This window comes from Megalopta genalis, chromosome 6 (assembly GCF_051020955.1).
Source record: "Megalopta genalis isolate 19385.01 chromosome 6, iyMegGena1_principal, whole genome shotgun sequence".
Taxonomy (NCBI): Eukaryota; Metazoa; Arthropoda; class Insecta; order Hymenoptera; family Halictidae; genus Megalopta; species Megalopta genalis.
The window spans coordinates 8,213,182-8,232,056 of record NC_135018.1 but is presented as its reverse complement, the minus strand read 5'-3'; the positions used below and the strand labels follow the sequence as shown (position 1 = coordinate 8,232,056).

Sequence of the window (18,875 nt, the reverse complement as noted above, 5' to 3'; positions counted from 1 at the left end):
ATTATTTCAATGCAGGATAAAAATTGTCTGCATCGATAGCAAGGAATAGAAACCAAGTAGCAACATCGTGCTTCCTTTGATCATCCAAATAGATTAAAACTAATACATCGACGTTTTAAAATGCTTTTAATGTTTACACTATTTTAAATTTTAACTAGCCAATTCTGCCATGAATTGCATAAAATCCGCAGTCTAATTATGACTAATTAACGTTTAATTTAACTATATTTAATTCATAAATAGTAGATAATAGATAATTGTGAATAGAATAGATACTATAATAGATAATAGAAATTCACTATCATTTCTCTATTATGTATTACTCCATATAATTATCGGATTTCGTCAACAACCGAATTCATACTGTCACTCGTCGCACTCATACCTCGTTCGCAGCTGCTAATTGCCTATATCACATGGTGTTGCCACTAACAATAATAATAAGTAAAAAATAATAAATAAATCCTTTATTCTGTTAGCAATGAACCTCCGTTGATCGTCGTTAACCTTGATAACTCGTAGTCGGCAGTGAATGCGTTGATCTTCTACCTGCTCACAGAAGAAGATGTCGCCAATGATCAGCCAATGATCTTTCAGTATGAGGTGCTTTCAAACGTATCGTACGAATTTTACATTTTCTAAAATGCAGCAGTAGTCGCAACGAAGCAATTTTATTTTCCAATCGCATTTTTATAAACAGACTGCGGATTTTATACATTTACGGAAAAAGTGAGCTAATCAAGAATAAAACAGTAAACAGATTTCAGAAATTTAGGAATACTGTTGCAGTATTCCTAACTTATTAAAATGATTAGGAAACGAAGTAAACATCCATGTAGCTTCTGCTTCGTGTAATTAGCGCAGATAATTCTTACCTTGCATTTTTATGCAAGGATTTACGCGGATTTTTATCCGCGATCTACTTACAAAATTACACAAATCCGAAGATCGCAAGAACGTTGCTCTCTCGCATAATACTTTAATGCTAATTTCTGAAGTACGCACGGTTATTCGATCCGTCTGTAAGATATCGCGAGCTCTTGCGTCTCTCGAGAGAAGTCCTCCCTAACAACATGTTTTACTTCTGTTATTTCCATAACAATTTCAACTTCTCCCGAACAAATCACAAAATTAGAGCACGCTGAAAATAAAAAAGAAAAAAACAATCGAAGAACGAAGGATTTTCTAGTTGACAGCGCGAGAGAACGCAGCAGGTTCGGTGAAATTTCGATAATTGTTCGGGCAGAGAGCTCGTCGCCGAACGAAGTCGCAACAATGTCCTTCGTTTGTCTGCAGCAAAGGTAAACACGTCGCGCGGCGTGGCACAGATAATATTGAAGTTGTAACCAGGTTAGCGGAAGTGGAAGGGAAATCCTGCGCGCGCCGGTGAAAATTCACTTAAGGCGGGAAACTAGGTGTAAACGCGGAAGTTGCACGAGACTCGCGAGGAGGGCTTGCGAAACCGTTGAATACCGTTGAATACCGTCGACCTCGCGCCGAAAACAGTTTCGCGAAACACAGTCCCGCGTGCATACGGATCCGCGCGGATTCCACGCGGATTTCGCGCGATTTTGCGCGAACGGCCGCCGTTGGACGGAACACGGCCGTGTCCACGTGTCCGCACGTCCGCGCGTCTCCGAGGCAAATTGAACAGCGTAATTGCCGAAAATTTAATTGACATTTTCTGTGCAGCACAATCATGTGTGCCGCTCGCACAATTCCCCCTCCCCCTCTGTTTATCGTATATCGCATTAACGGAACTTTCTATTTGTACAATGGATACGCGGCCGAATATTGTTCCGTTGTTGCCGCGTAACAAGCCGCGCGCGTATTCCGTACCGGCTCCACGGAGATAATGAGCTGCGGAAAATAACGGAGCCTTTTCCGGATGGAGCAATATCGGCGGAAATGAGAAACCTTCTCGTTTTCCTTTTCTGTTCCTCTGTTTAACACTAGAAGTGCCCGCCAGTAAAACTAACTGCTCTGTTGTGTCTAGATTATGGATCTTTATGCAGTTTTCCATTCTTCCACCGATTGTGTGAAAACTTCTTAAATGGACTAGAAGATTCCTTGTTGGAAAAATAAATAAGGATGCTGTTGAATATACCGTAACTCCCATTAATCTCTCCCATTCGGACAACCATTCGAAGAGAATACCTCTTTTAAATCCGATCTTAACACATTACCGTCCGGACGACTGAAAATAGTAATTTTCTTGATTGCTCGTGAAATGCCGGATGACCAAAAATAATCATTTTCTTGATCGCTCGCGGAATACAATGTAAAATAAAAAATTCGGTCATAAAATTAATTTTTGTAATCGAATCCAAATGAAATCTATTTTGAGTGAAGCAACATATCATATTATAATTGATTTCAAATGGCTGATATTTTGTAAGTTATATCCATTTTTGTAAAGTGATGCAACAACCTTAAAATATACCGAGTTGTGTTAATTCGTCACTTGAATATTTTTGAGATCACATTTTTGTATGCCGTTCCAAACAATTGCAATCTTCTAGACATTGTCTACCTGTAATACATTAGTGCTTCTTAGAACTGAAATAAATTCAGATCAAATAGTTTTCGAAAAATCATTCTGTTCGAAAGGCTGTCCGAAATATTCATGGGAGTCATTCCCAAAAAGAATGATAGTTGGCTGCAGTAAAAAACTGTTGTTCGGGAACAGATAGAGGATTTTACGCGCAACAAATATATTCGTTTTAGTTAATTGTTATCACAATTAAATTAATTCATTTGCTTATCCTCCACGCTAGAGTTTCACGAATTTGCATATGTTGGTAAATATGTGAAGATCCACAGTAATAATCTGCTATAAAAATTGCAGAAACACGTTTATCAAGATTCCGCACGATTTTCGTTTTATGCTCCTATATTAATAACAAACGCATCTAATAATTTTCCACAAAACTGTCTTCATAATTTCAATGCATCTTAACGAAGAGTAGCAAAGAGTAATGAAGAATCTATCTGGCATCAAATTGCGGCAGCTTGGAAGGCATCGAAAAATGGAGAAAGACAAGAGGCTCGCTGGTCGTAGACATTTTTGGTAGTGAATTCCGGAGGCTGATAGAGACGGCGAATTTAAGTCAACCCAGACGAACCCATAACCTAACCTGACCGAAACTAACCCATCCACCCGTCGGTGTACTTTTGATGCTGTTTAACTTCCAGCTGAATTAGCTTCCACCCAGCTTCCTGCTTGTTCCCCGCACATTGTTCTCCACAATCTAACTCGACGTCGTTTACACTTCGCAGTAGCTCCGGATAATATTTAAACCATCGGCTGCCGTAGGTGAATCATTCTCTTCGAGTGTGTGCGAGTGTATGCGCGAGTGTGCTCGGAGCCAAGAATTTCCCACATACGCGAGTGCTGTTCCAACGATTTTTCCTGCTTTTGTCTTTGCTATGGTCTTCTTTCTTAAATGTGAAATCAACTGGCTCGCAAACAAAATTTTCTGATCTACACCCGATTAGCTCAATAATTGTCGTGCGATACTCACATAATTCACATGTTTCAAGGCAAGAGTTCGAATCGGTTCGTTGTTCCGCTAGACGCTTAACCTTTTAGGCCCGACGCGCCACTATAGTGGCTTCCGCAGATATCATCTTTTAGAACGACACGCCACTATAGTGGCTTTCGCGGATGTCATCTCTCTGGACGACGCGCCACTATAGTGGCTTGCTCTAGTAGCTCACTCGCTCATCGTTTGAACCAAATAATCGTCTTCATATTCATTGTTTCACACTTCTTTTGTCTTCACATCGATTTACAACAGTCTACAGGATGTCCCAAAAATGTCTCGCAATCCGTAAATGGCGGGTTCTTCGGATCATTTGAAGCAACTTCTTCCTTTACAAAAATTTTCTCCGAGGCACTGTTAACGAGTTATTAACGAAAAGCAGTGACCAACCAGCGCACGAAGCCTAGTTCAGCTCATTGGATCGGTCGCCTCGCGCCAGCTGAGCTGGGATTCGACCGCTCGATCGCTGGCGCCGCTGGCTCGGCCGACTCACGCCGGTTGAGTTGGGATTCGACCGCTCGACCGCTGGCTCCGCTGGCTCGGCCGCCTCGCGCCAGCTAAGCAGGTATTCGACCGCTCGACCGCTGGCGCCGTTGGCTCGGCCGACTCACGCCAGCTGAGCTGGGATTCGACCGCTCGACCGCTGGCGCCGTTGGCTCGGCCACCTCGTGGTAGCTGATCTCGCCTCTCATTGGTCACTGTTTTTCGTTAATAACTCATTAACGGTGCCTCGAAGAAAATTTTTGTAATGGAAAAAATTGCTTCAAATGGTCTGAGGAACCCGCCACTTTCAGTTTGCGAGACATTTTTGGAACACCCTGTATATACAGACAGAATATACAGTATCAGACTCTGTACAGTACGTATCAGACTCTGCCGTCCAGAGAAATAGCCTCGCGCAGAATTCAGCCGTACCTGAAAGGTTAATACTAAACGTACAAGTCTCAATCTGTTCAAATTTGTTCGCAATTTAATAATTTCTAATGAAAGCAGCTTTATGACTTCAACAACTATGAAATAGAAAATATGAATCCGGTCAGTATAACACTAATTTTTGACTAAAATCAGAAATGTTACATGATTCGCATAAATTGAATTTCACGAGGATTCTTGACGTGCGAAAAGCTGGGGTAGTTCTCGGAACGGTAAACGTTTACTTTCCAGCTTCAGGTTTCATTATATAAATTACTTTGATCTAGCAGGAATGATTGAGATCGACATTGTGGACTTAATGTTCTAATGGTAGATGCATGTTCGACCGGATCGACGAGTCATCCGTGATTCCCTTTCTTCGACGGATCAATCTTCGATAAACGAAATTCTCGGATGCTTGAGGTACGTTCGGGGTCCGCTCTGTTTCGTTCGAGTTACTGCCACGATAGTGGTCATCATAACGCACGGTATATCTGCCCACGAATCTTTGGTATTTTCATAAAATCTGCCGCAGAATTTACGAGCCTGTCGGATTGCACAAGTACGGGTTACACCGACCGCAAATTTTATGGGGGTCGGTTTAGGGGTTAATTTCTGTTGTATAACGACTCGCCGGGAAATGCCACGGTTTATGTCGTTCGAAATGTTCCCCTTACCGTGCGAATACCGGATTATTATTATTATGGCTGTCGTTGTAAGCGAGCAATAATTCTTTCCCTTTGAACTGCCTGTGCCACTATTTTCGTTTCGACCTTTACGGATGCCTGTATCTTTAGTGTATCCGCGCCTCTTAATCCGATGTTAACACTGCATTCAATTTATCGGAATCGCAAGAAAGTCGAGGACTGGAAAAGCCAACGAACAGAAACATTGGTATAGATGTAGGCGTACGATAAACATGAATTTCCTTTAACCATCCAGGAAAACAAGGTTGGCGAAAATTTCTAGTACCTTTTAATGGGTTCTATTTCTAGCAGTAGTTACGGAACGTCTTTTCAAATACGGTTCTTGCCTTTAAGTTCCAACGAGAACACGTACAAAGAAGTTCTTGAACATACAAATTTTAAGGAAAATAGAATTTATAAAATGTGAAAATAAGAACTCCGCTATAACAGGAACAAATACTGTCTTGAAAAGTCATCAACACCAATGTACATATTATAATATAATATAATACATTATATATGTAAAGAAAAATTTAAATGAAATCTATAAATTACGTACTGTACGTATAATTACGATTCTCAAGTTTCTTTTCGTTCCATTATACCGTTTATTTTTTCCAGTTTTATTTATAATTAATAAAACTCGCAGTTAGCGCGACCACGCTAATAAATAAATAAACATCCAATAATAGTAATAATAATAAAATTAGCTGAACGTTTAGAAATGAAAATCGCAGCGGAATGAATACGCGGATAATTTACGGAAGCGTTGCATCCTCGAGAGTGAAAGTTGCAATGAAAGAAAATGCGATTTCCGGCGGTTACAGGAACGGAATATTCGCGGATGACAGCGGTCCATAATCCACGCCAAGAAGAGGTCTGAAGCCCTCGGTTGTGTTTGTTGTGAGGAACCGAAACACGCGGATATCTGTAAAATAGGATGAGAGAAATGTGAAAATATCCAAACGTCGCGTCTGAACCGATATAAATTGGATAAAGTCTCCCCGGTGGATTCCCTTTCAGATTCCCTTCTCCTTGGACTTCTGTCTTCTTCGTATAACTTATACACGGCGGTACTTTTATTTTGTACACTCCGCATGCACATCCACGACGTTCCGTCGTAAATCAGCTCTCCGACCTTCTGCCGGGGAGAGCCTGACGCCTCGGAGCGGCGGCGGTTCAGCTCCTCGGACAAAGCTGTTCCACGATACTGAAAAACATACTTTTCATCCGCGATAAATTCTCTGTATTCTACTCCCTGAATAATTGATCTCCGCCGCCCTTTCGAGCACGGAATTGGAACATCGTTCGCGTTACGTTGTCCCAATTGTATCGCGATGCGGATATGGATACGGATCTATTACCACCTAGCGGAACGTCACGTCAGGTCGCGTCGACCGCTTCAACAGTTTCAAACCAGGGATTCATATCAAAATGGAAAATACCAGTATTATATCGGTAATTTTCGGTTGTACCTTCATAACCCTTATAGAAACCGAAATTCAAGAATACCGGTACATTTACCTGTATTTATCTATATTTGCCTATATTTTCCCGATATTAGATTTCATTATCATTTTTAAGATTCTTTTAAGCAAAGGTCAATAACCGATATTATTTTCTTATCGTTGTTATTTTTACTGACTTTAGAATATACCTTATAAAAGCCAGATTATATAAAAAGAGCCTGAAGACTCGCCACTTTACTCTTTAATAACTCATATCCGAACGGAATATTGAAATAATACCGGTATTTATTTCGATTCTCCGTGGTATATCGGTTCCGGTATTATAAAGGTATTGATGTTTCGGTATTATATCGGTTACGGTATAGCTTTGGCGGTATAATACCGGTATCAAAATCATACCGATATAAAGTTCCTGCTGCAAACATGGCCAAACGGCCGAAAATACTGCATATCCCGTGGACATCGCATAACATCGACAATTCTTGAAACGAGCTGTCACCAATGTATGTAAACGCAAGCATCCTTTAGGTTCAACCGCTTCATACACGTACATACAGAACATCGGAACATGTCCGACTCGTAAATAGTCGTCTTTTTTACACAGAACATCTTGTTAACCACGCAGATCTGCCTATCTAAATTATTCGAACACCGTTTTTTCTACAGAAAAATGTTCCGAACGAAAGTTGTAAGATCGCAGAATTGTGCAGAATTACAAATTAATTATTCAAGATATTATAATTAAAAAGTATTTGAATTACGAAGCAATTAATAATTAATGATCAATTACCACGACTATAATGCAATGTAACATACGTCGTCATAATTGATATTTTTCTGTAATTGCTTTTTTATCGAGATTCGAAAGTCATTTGAAACTTTGTAATCGGAATGTATAAAATTTGAAGAATTATATTAACATTATAAATGTGTAAAATTTTATACAATATTTTTACATTAATGAAAAGGGTATGTGAAACTAAGTAGAAAATTGTAAGACAATGCGGGCCCAAAATGGAATAATTACCGCGCGATTGATTAACGTACGTTCATCCTGGATGATGCTGAAAATGTTGTCCATTCCGATCAGCACACGTGTGTGAGGCGTGATTCTTGAAGCGACGTCGAGACCTTGGCGATTGAAACGGTTCAACAGAAGCGCTCGCTAATGAACGCTGATGCTTGAAAACATTTTTCTTTTCAATACAATCACTTTGAGCCCGATACGATTGCACTTGGAAGCAATTAAGCTAATTACAACATTTTCCACGGGACCAGATGCGAAAGGCAAATCGATCAAAGCGGAATGAAAGAGGCAAAAAACATACGAAGGCGAATTAATACGCAATTAAATGGATTTAAAGCCCCTTTTCATCTCCCTCGTCCTCTCCCCCTCCCATCCCCCACCCACTATCGTTCGTTTCCGCGTGTTCGCGGGACGGTATCGTTGTACAACTGAAATATTACCACGGCTGACTACTGGCAGTTAAATGTATGCTACGATTGATTCAAATTAATTGCAAAAAACTCGCCTCCCGGCCGATATTATTTCTGCTGGAGAAAATTACTTTTTCTCGCAGAGGCTTCCTGGAACCTCCTGGAATCCACGATTTCCTTATCGAAACCATGAAGAACTTCATTTTCTTCGAAAGAAAAAAGGAGGATTGATCGATGTTTTTCTTGACTTATTTCGTCAACTATTTGAAGCAATACCTTTCGACAGAAACGTTTTAGCATGTGTCGATTCGTAGTTAGTTAACTTCGAACTATTCCAGTGCAAAATTCGACAGGGGGACGCGCGAGTCTCGCAATGCAGAACACAATCGAAGCATCAGGAGGCAATTAAAGAATTCTAATAATCTCTGTTTTAACCCTCTTTTAATCCTCGCCCCTTCCTGGTCTCAGTTTGCCACTGTTTTCAAGTGTCAGAATATATGATTCTGTTAGAGACGCCAATATTTCTTGCTTTTAAATAAATAATAATAAATAATGAATAGTAAATAAATCCTTTTTTCTGATAGTAACAAACCTTTAATAGATACCGAACGAGTTAACGCAAATGTACATAGTACAAGCTGCGATAAATGCAAAAAAGAAAGCAGTTTGTTCGGCACATCGTTTGATTCTATGCGAAAGTTATGGAAGAAAATACCCTGGAAACACGTTCTTCATTATTTACGATAAATATTTAGTAAAATAAATCGTTTGCCATTTATTCTGTTGGTTTTATAAGGGGCAAACAATTTGTTTTACAAAATATTTATCGAAACTAAAGTGGAACACAAATATCTGCTTCATACTTTTTGCATAGAATGAAACGATTTGCCGGACAAACTGCTTTTTTACATTTATCGCAGCGTGTATTAAAGGTTCGTTACTTGTTAGTAGAATGGATTTATTTATTACTTCTCAGTTATTATTATTTATTTGTTTAAAAACCAGAAATTGAGGTTTCTGTCGATAGCGTCGATGTGACACGCACGGTGTGCATATTAAGTTGGAAAAATTAGGACGGGATTAAATTTCGTTGATCGTTTTCATCGTAAACGCACGAGATCTCCGCTGTATATTTATTAACACATTGCGGATGGGGCTCTGCGCGTTCAACACGCCCTCAAAGACCGCACATTTTCGAACGCTCCAAAAACATGCTTGGCAAGTAACAGGAAGCGGATACGCACATTTCTAATTTGTGCATTTAGTATTCTTAAATAATACTATATATACATAGTTTATATATCTGTTTATTATATAAGATTTTTTACATTTTAACTATTATTTATTATACAAATTTGAATATTGATTTAGAGTGTGACATTTGGAATGATTCATTTGTTTCTCTAAAATTACTTAGGAATGCGAGAGGCTTCGTTACCATGGTTACGTAACAGAAATATTTGCGGCTGGTTGCTTAAGTTGCCGATTAAATAAAAAAAAACATGAAAACGAGATATCTCGTGACCCGTCCGCAACGTTCAATTTGCTAAAAACGAGATATCTCGTGAGCCGTCCGTAATGTGTTAAAATTCGGAATTTATTTATTAATTTCGGAATACGAGAAATGTTTACAACTCAAAAGAGTCGTGATATTTCCATCGAAAATGCACATGCCTAAGAAGCTGAGAATGCCGGGACAGCAAACTGCGAACATCAGACACTGCGAAAGCAGAAACGGGCCGCGTGTAGTTATTCACTCGGCGGCGGCCGTATATCAAATCCACGAAATCATCGACGAAATCTAGTAGGCTGTTAAACGACCGAGCGGATTGTCGCGGAAGCTCTCCGATTTCCCGGCGTATCCCAGCGAGAGTGTCCTGGCACGTAATACAGGCTCGTGAATTACTTTGGATTTTAGGGGAGGCTCTTCTCGTCCCTTTCCCTGTCCCGCCCCTGCTCCAGCCCTGTTTTCTCACCCCTCCTGGCCCCGGCTCCCGATGCCAGCCGGCCAGCAACGGAGGCAGGGCGTGCTGTCTTCGAATAGCGCAAAGGATATCCGACACCTTCTTAAAATGCAAAACATTTCGTCTGAGAGTGAGAGGGGCCGAGGCAGCAAGGGATGGCAATGCCGGCGCGGCGGTGGAATGGTTTGCAAAGGGAGGCAAGGGAGGGGGTCGAGCGTGATACCTTGGATCCTTATTGCAAGAACGAGGCCTGGTATACGAAACCTTTCGACGGGCGCTGCCGTTCGATGTTTCACACCCTCAGACGCTTCTTTTTTCCTCGCTGTCTTCCGCACACGGCACGGCCGAGACAACTGGCTCACGATGTTTACATTACTCCGCAGCGCCGATCCGATAATTTTTTTCGACAGCCAGGAGGGCTGTTTGTTAGAGATGGAATTAAATTGGATAGAGAAGCCAATTATCGTGCCCTGTTAGCAGCTTTCCGGAGGTATCGGTGCTAAAAACAACTTCAGCAATTTAACAGTACACCTACCAATATAATAATAGTAATATTTAGATTTTGTGAAGTTCTTTTATTATAAAACTTGCTTCAATAATGTAATTCATTGGAGCATTTTTCATGAAAGAGTCTCCGAAGTTTGCAAAATTGTGAATAAGAATGCGGTCGTTTTGACCGCGTTAGAGTCGAAATCTATAAAAGGCATTCTTTAAATTGTCGTTGTGGGCCCAGGTAAAAAAGTTGAAGAAAAACATCAGTTTTTAATTCTTCCATTATGCCAACCAATTGCAACTTTTGCGAACAATTTTGTTGCTGTTGTCTAGTAAACTAAATCTCTCTAACATCCCAAAAATATTTCGATCGCTTGGTCAAATTATGAAAAAGGTTGTTCCATTTTGAAAGGTGTACGAATACTTTGTACACCGACTGTACGTGAAATAAGCATGTAACTCAAAAACTTATACCAGCTTTTATTTCCAATATGGAACGGAAATGTCTACAAAATAGTCTGCTAGTGTCTGCCAAATTTCATCCGCCGCGAGAAAGAAAGATTAGCGTCCGCGAGGTGAAAGTAACGATGCCGATGGTTCTGTTTGAGCGAGCAACCCTGTAACAGTTTTTCACGCGAGCGTCGAAGACAGTAGAAAACGAAAGCAATTCGAGCAGAGTGTGGGTAGGGAGAATCAATGGAAGTGGTGGAATAAAGGAGGAAGGCTCAAAGGAATGCACTTTGTTCCCCGAAGCAATTCGAGGGGGATGTTTATTTAAATTTCCAGGTAATTTACATCCACTTGCCACCGTATCACTTTTCGTTTCCCGTTCCCGCGGCGTCGGTGTCGAATGCACTCCAATTTAAATCGCGATATTTGTTTCGCGCGTCGCCAAGATTTCTCTTAGAAGGATACAACTGATAAATTATAGAAGTCTGTGCCGACGAACAAAATCAGATAATCAAATTTATACTTTCATTGCTATGAAAACCGGGCACGAAAGCATCAATTATAAATCCAATGCATCCGATAAATCCAAAATCATTCTCATCACAGGTGTCTTCATTGTTTCCGTAACAAATATAAATTGAACTGCCACAAGGTCATCTCTCGCTGTAGTCATAAAAATCATACAATGAATTGCGAATCAAGCGTTGCCCTTTGCTTCTAAAATATTCAGACTAGAATTGTTCCGAATTCGATGAACAGTGGGAACAATGTGTGAAATCATTTATGCATTAAGATAAATTATCTGGTGATTGGACATGGTACTGCAGGCATTTATCGTTCAATTATTTGATTGAACTGAAACGTGTACAGTAAACAAACTACAATGTGTGATTACAAAAAAGTTTACAATTAATTCATATAGTAAACACACGATGAGAACATCGAATAGAAAGATATAATTTTTATCAGAATGGAGAAAAATATTGCATGTTATCATTAATAGGAAAGATTAATAGAATTCCGAATCCGAATAAATATAGAATATTATTAAAAATTCGTGATAAGATTAACTGTGAAATACGAACAGAATTAAGAATTACAGTACAGTTTAAAATTAACTATTTGATACAGAACACTTTTGGCATTTTCCGTAAGTCTGAGTGAACGTTTCTACGAAAAAATTGAGGTTATATTCTAATAAGTTAAATATTTAACGAGTTTCTAATTCGGTGTATAATTGGACGAAATGCAATCAAAACTTAATGTTATGGATTTTCATTTATAAATTTCGTGAAATCGTCTTGAACTGGAATAATAAAAAATACAGAGGTCAAAGGCAAATTGTCCAAAAACTGGAGAACTGCGCTATACTGGTTGATAGTCACATTAATTTTTCAATATATCGAATATCAATTTTTCAATGTATTTTCCAATATCTCACTTAAGGCAAAAATGTAAAATACGAATTAAAAAATTGTATGCTTAAGAAATAAGCAGATCTTCTTAGGAGAATTATTAAAGGCATACATTAAACGGACGATTTTTGAACTACCTCGTATAATATTATAACTAGACTGCGGATTTTATGTATTTATGCCAGGATTGAGTAGTTGCGATTAAAAATGATAAAATGTATTATATGTGTGTAAAGAATATAAAAAGAATGTATGTAAAGAATATAAAAATGTCGATGTTATTATTTTTAACTTATTAAAATTACTGAAAAAAGAGAGAACTTGCTATTTATTTTCCATTTTATAAAATTCACACAGACAATTTTTATTTTGCATAAAAATCCGCAGTCTGGTTGTAACATATTTTCTAGTATATGTATATATCCTACGATTGAAAACACCGTTTGAGAAAGTCAATCTTCTAAAATGAAACATTTGGAAGATATTATCTAGTTTTAACAATAATTAAATTAATAGTAGAAAGCTCAATATCAATGAAAATGTAAATTGTTATCGAATTGCTAGGACATTTACCTTACCCGCTGTGTCATTAAAATCTTTAGACTCAGGATATTCGAGGATACGGGACAGAGGAGACCCACATTTAATAGCATAAATAGTTTATCGTGCATGCACCAGCATCAAAGATAAGCTTTCAAGAGTTCTCGCGATCCTTAAATAAAACATAGCCCATAGAACCTTAAAGGATCAAGAAAATCAGGCTCGCAGTTGCTGTTAAAGGCGAGATAGGGAGCCATATAATTCCCCGTGGAATGAGAGGGGTGAAAGTTGCTTCCTGAAGCCATTCGACGAAGGATCTTTATTTAAATTTTAAAACCCTTTACCGTATCTGAACGCCATTGTACATCTGTCTTCGTTCAGTGTCGCCCAAAAAATCAGAGATTTTTTCGCACAATATTTGAAGCTGGGCGCGGCTGAATCAAAATTAAATAACATCTAACAGGATAATACATCTGCCGGGGGTGAATACAGCACAGCCGAAATTTCTAGTTATGCGCGGTATGAACGGATTCCATCGGTTTTCACGCACACGTTCCAATTCAGCTTATTTCGTTGAAAGTTCCAAGCGTCGATGCAGCAACGATTCAATCGAAAATTCAAATTGTTTTTAAGAGTACAAGACAACAACTCTGGATAATAAGCAATCGACGGTGATTGTGAGGCAGAATTTCTATAGCAAATGAATTTAATATAATATGTCAACAGCACAATACGGAGAGACAGCAAATCGATATACATAACGAGACGGACATTTTCACCGTACGACACTCGCTATATCTTCGCTATACTGGACAACTGACTATTAACGTTCGAATCACCCTTTGACTGCCATATAGTACATACAAACAAATATACGGTATGCAATATACAATACGCAACATGAAATACGGAATACGCGATATGCAATACGCAATACGCAGTACGCAATACGCAGTACGCAATACGCGGTTAAGGAATATACAATACGTAGTATGCAATATGCAATACACGATATGCACGTTACGCAAATTATTTTCTGGAATTTTCATCAACGGTCTACGTAACGAAACAGGAAGTGACGATAGTTATAAATTGATGCTAGGATTTAGCAGTTTCCTTCGTGGTGATCATAGAGAGGAAAATTAGCAAACTTCGACGGGACTTGAAATTTGATGAAATATTAGGTATCAAAATTTCGCTAAAATCCTGATCGATGTACCATCGAAAATGAAAACTATGCGATAATAACAGACGGCGCACAGCCGCGCTAAAACTACGAGCCGAAACGAAAACAATTTCCTCTCATTCTGCGAACATTCCGCGAAGGTAGAAAGGCTCGCGGTGGGAAGACACCTCGTTGCAGTTTCGAAGATGATGCTCTTAAATTCATATTAAGATCGAGGACAGAGGGCCGCGGTGATTTCTTTAAAAGCTCCACGAACTTCCATCATAGATGCAATTAAAACTTTGCTAAGCAATTCCGTGGAAATTGAAAATCCGCTTAAGCGTTCCGCACTCTCATCTTTCCCTCGATAGCATGATGGAGTCCGCTCGCGTTCAGATCTTCCCGATGCGTGACCATTCTTCCTGGTGCTGTTCACGCGTTGCTTAGGCTCCGAGACGGCACCGGTTTCATTGCCATTCCTGTCGCGAATGTCCCCGAGAGCGGGGCGATGGTTAAATCGGCCCTCTCTCTCTTTCTCTCTTTCTCCCTTTCTTTTTTACCCCTGCCTCCCCGCACCTGGACCGCCTGAAAAAATATGGCCGGAAGTTCCCCGTGAAAGTTCGAAGACGCTAGGTGTATTGTTACGAGGTTCAAGTTAAATTGAAGCACTCCCGAGCCCGTGGAGGCATTATCAGGGGCCAGGGAGAGACGCTCATGGAAAACCATTCGTCGCGGCGAAATGACTTTTTTATTGGAGCCACTCTACGCCCGGCATAGTTAAGTCTACGCAATTTATCTTCCGAGATTTAATGTCTCGGAAATGATGAGCATATCGTGTGGGGGCCGTTCAAAATTCTCAGCCGTCCGGAGCCGCGACCTGGTTTCAATGTTCGACTAAACAGGCCGATGGATACGCGACTAGATTATCGTAAATTTTATTGTTCAGGAGACCGGCATTCTGATTCTCGCGGATGGTGCAATTTTTCGTAATCCTTTACGAACCTTGTCGGAGCGGGGAATGACATCGGATGGATTTTCTCGGCGAATCCGTGCCGTCCAGTCGTTTTGCCTGCATTTCTTAATGTTCCTTCGAAATTTCTCGCCATTTAAATTTGTTGTACCGAATTAGCATGTATAATTTTACATTTGACAAGTAGAAACGTTTTCATTATTAAAAATTAGTAGAAATTTTGGTGACAGTTATGCAGAAGTTGGAAGAGAACCTCGTGCAGAATATGGAAGAGAAAACTGTCCGTCAAACATGCAAATCCAAAGAATAATTAAGAAATTTGAAGAAAGTCCACTCGCAGATGAAGTTAGCAAGCAACGTCATCGTACTGTTCGTTCTGAAGAAAACACTAAAGCATCTCTTTAATTGTTAACAGCTCATACCAAGGTCGATCGATTTCGATGAAATTTTCAACATGCATATGTTATGCATTATTATCAAATCACCGAGATCTACGAGACGCATTTCTTAAATTTTCGTTATAAGCTTGAATAAAAAAGTTAAGAAATGAGAGTTTCTTTTTTATTCTCTTTTGTCATTCTAAGTAATAGTAAAATTTAAAAGAAGCATTCCAATTATGGTACTTCTATCAAATGAAAGAAATTCAAGTCGTTTAGGCCAGTTCTAAAAAAGTTATTGCGTTTTAAAAAAGGTGTCCGAATATTAATGGGAGTCGCGTTGTATATACAAATGAATGTTTAGCATTATTATTATAAAACTTTGATTCGACGAAATTGTCGGCTGACTCGAAGCGTTGGTTATCGGATGAACGAGGCAAATGACCGGACAGTACGATGTCCGGTGGAGCCAAGAAAATTGTTTGCATGATACGTGCGAGCGTTTTGTCTAGCTCGAGAAGAGAGCTCGGAGCCGCGAGGTACAGAGACGCGTGTTTCGGCGGGCCGAGATTTATCGGCGGGGAACGGTTATCGATCCCGGGGTCCGGCTTGTATCGCTAGTAATTGGAACATTTATGAGCCAATCAATCACTTTTCTCGTTGCAGTTATCCCCATGCTGTGGATCCCGCACCAATTGGTCGGCGCGCCCTTGGGCTACGCAGTCACGCTGGAATGCTTCACCGAGGCTCATCCAATTTCTTTGAATTACTGGACCAGGGAGGACGGGGTAATGATTCAGAACGCGGCCAAATACAGTGTCACCACCACGCCGGAGAAACCCTTCTACAAGACCCACATGATCTTAACCATAAACAACCTAAACGTAAGCCAACGTTAAGTCGCTAATAATACGCTCGTTAACCTGTGAGACACTATTTTAGTGAGAATTGAGAACTTGGTAGAAAATGTTAACCCTTTGCACTCGAAGCCGTTTTAACCATGTATTCGAAATGGTTTTTCTGGCTCACGGTATTTCCATTTCGTATGACTTAACACTTTGACTGCCATGCCATGTATTTTATTAAAATTGAAAAGTTAAGTTATACAACGTCAACAATTTTTTCAACATTCTTTGAAGAAGACTCTGCTTTGAAACGCGGATGCGCTTTAACGATCCATCGGGTTATAAAATTGTATTAAAACAGCGAGTGGCGCGCTTTAAAAGCATGTAACCTCGTACCCGCAGCTTGCAAATATTGATCAGAAATTAGAATCCATCGATATTGTCGGGGCAAACGCTGGCGACTATAAAGATGCTTCTAACTGGAACTAAATGGATCTTCTACCAGGCAACGGTGACTTTTTATTTACTTTCAATCGTTCCTGACATTTCCTCGATGTAAAGTGATACAAAAGAAGCAATCTGATGAAAGATAGATTAACGAATCCTAAAACACTCGCAGATTCACTTTTTAACGCTACACGAGTTTATCGACTTTGCGTTCTGTTTACGCAAATTTGTATTATACAATTTCAAACAACGCGAGAACTTCCGAGATTACGAGCAACCTCATGTGAATGGAAAGTTTTTAAATTACTTTCGGGTTAATTTGAAATATGATGATTTGAAATTATATATATCGAGAAGATGTTAAACTATAATATAAAAACTCGTTTTGGTATTCTTATATCAAAGAATGCTTTGCTTAATTGGGTTTTACTTGCGTGGTTAGGTTTTTTTTTATTAAAACGCGGACAGTTTTAATAAAAAGCATTTAGTACACACAGTTTTAAGTAAATTATCTTTGCATAGAGTATCGAGCATCAACGAAAGAGGAATAATATTTAACAATAGCCAGTCAAAATGACTGGTTTCTGATATTTTCTTTCACAGTTCCTGTTTTTATACAAATATTTCTAGGAGAAATTTTTAGGTACACTTCTTTATTGAAGTATCGAGATTAAAATAACAATCATACGAAGTTGACATAAATCCAGTCTTGGTATTGTTATAAAACGATATACGTCAGTCGCGTTTAGGGCTCGGTAGTTCCAGTGTTAGATGTATCTTCCACCAAGTTTCCCTAAATTTCTATTTGCCCGCTTGCTTCGAGAGAGAAACAACAGCGAAGAGGGTGGCAAGTTGACAGAAAGGGACAAGGATCGAAATTAAAACACAAGAGCACTCGATGTGCCATCCGAAAGAGCATTCGCGGCGAGGTCGTAAGTTCTCGCGAACGTGTTTTCCCGGAAAGAAAAGTGGCTGTTGAATTCGAAGATTTTTCGGAGCGTGTAATAATCTCGTAGCCGAGGGTCCCGGTCGGTGTCCCGATCCCGAATCGAGTGGAGGAACACGCCCCTAACCTCAACTTTATCCGGCATCAACACCTGCGAAGCCAACAGGTGATATTCGAAAAGTTTCGTGACATCTCGTGAGATTTATTCGCGGATTATTTTCACGTATGGAAACGGATAGTCTTAAAACTGCCGATTTCCCTCGCGGAACAACCAGTTTCCGGTATCTCTCGATAGACAGCGAGATACTGTATATTTTATATAGTATACACTGTACACCGTACAGGTTGACTCACGCAATTGTTTCAGCTAATAACGCCGTTATTAATGCATTTATGAAAAAAATGTCAAAGGCGGAAGATAAATGGCTCTGAAAGCGCTACATTTATAGGCTCTTAAATCTTGTTCAAGTGCATCAGTGCATGTGCAATCAACAATTGCATCATTTCTTTCAATGGAAATGCATATTTTAGATTGCACAGATCGATTCCTCTGTTTATTCTACGTAAAAAATTGTTAAGGTATCGGAGAAAAAGAATTATTAGCTCTCGAGATATTTTCAAAAAATGTATTTACTGGTGAAGATGCTCGAACGCTTTTACATTTAAATTTTGCATTTAAATTTTCCGTACTTATTGCTGAAAAATCCTGTATTGCTGAAAATTTAAACGCAGTTTTGAGAATGAATAATGAACGTTATCAGAAATGTTTGCAATGTAATGGGGAAGCGTTCGAGTAGCTTCTTCGGTAATTTTTTGAAAATATCTTAAGAACTAATAATTATTTTACTATGATATTCCAATAGTTTTTACGTAGAATGAACAGAGGAATTGATCCGCGCAATAAAAAATAAGCATTTCCATTTAAAGAAATGATGCAATTGTTAATTGCACATGTACTGATTCACTGAAAAAACATCTAAGCGACTACAAATGTAGTGCCCTTCGAGTCATTTATATTTCTCCTTAAACATTTTTTCGCAGATGCATTAATAACGGCGTCATTACCTGAAACGTTTGTGTGGGCCACCCTGTATACTGTCCGAGTTTCTGCTTCCACTGTGTCCCGGGGATCTTTATTGCGTTGCTTTTACAAAGGATAATAAATGCGTCTGGGGAAAAATTTCAGAAGTACAAACGAGTCAAGATAGAAGTTAC

The 18,875-nt window shown here is 39.4% G+C and overlaps 1 protein-coding gene across 1 annotated transcript in view; it reads left to right on the top strand.

Moving 5' to 3' along the window:
• LOC117222361 (lachesin) overlaps window positions 1-18,875 on the top strand; it is a 492,917-nt gene that overhangs the window by 378,948 nt on the left and 95,094 nt on the right. Inside the window, exon 6 of the mRNA XM_076523268.1 lies at window positions 16,089-16,306. Coding sequence (XP_076379383.1) covers window positions 16,089-16,306 — 218 coding nt within the window. The remainder of the gene's footprint in view (window positions 1-16,088; window positions 16,307-18,875) is intronic.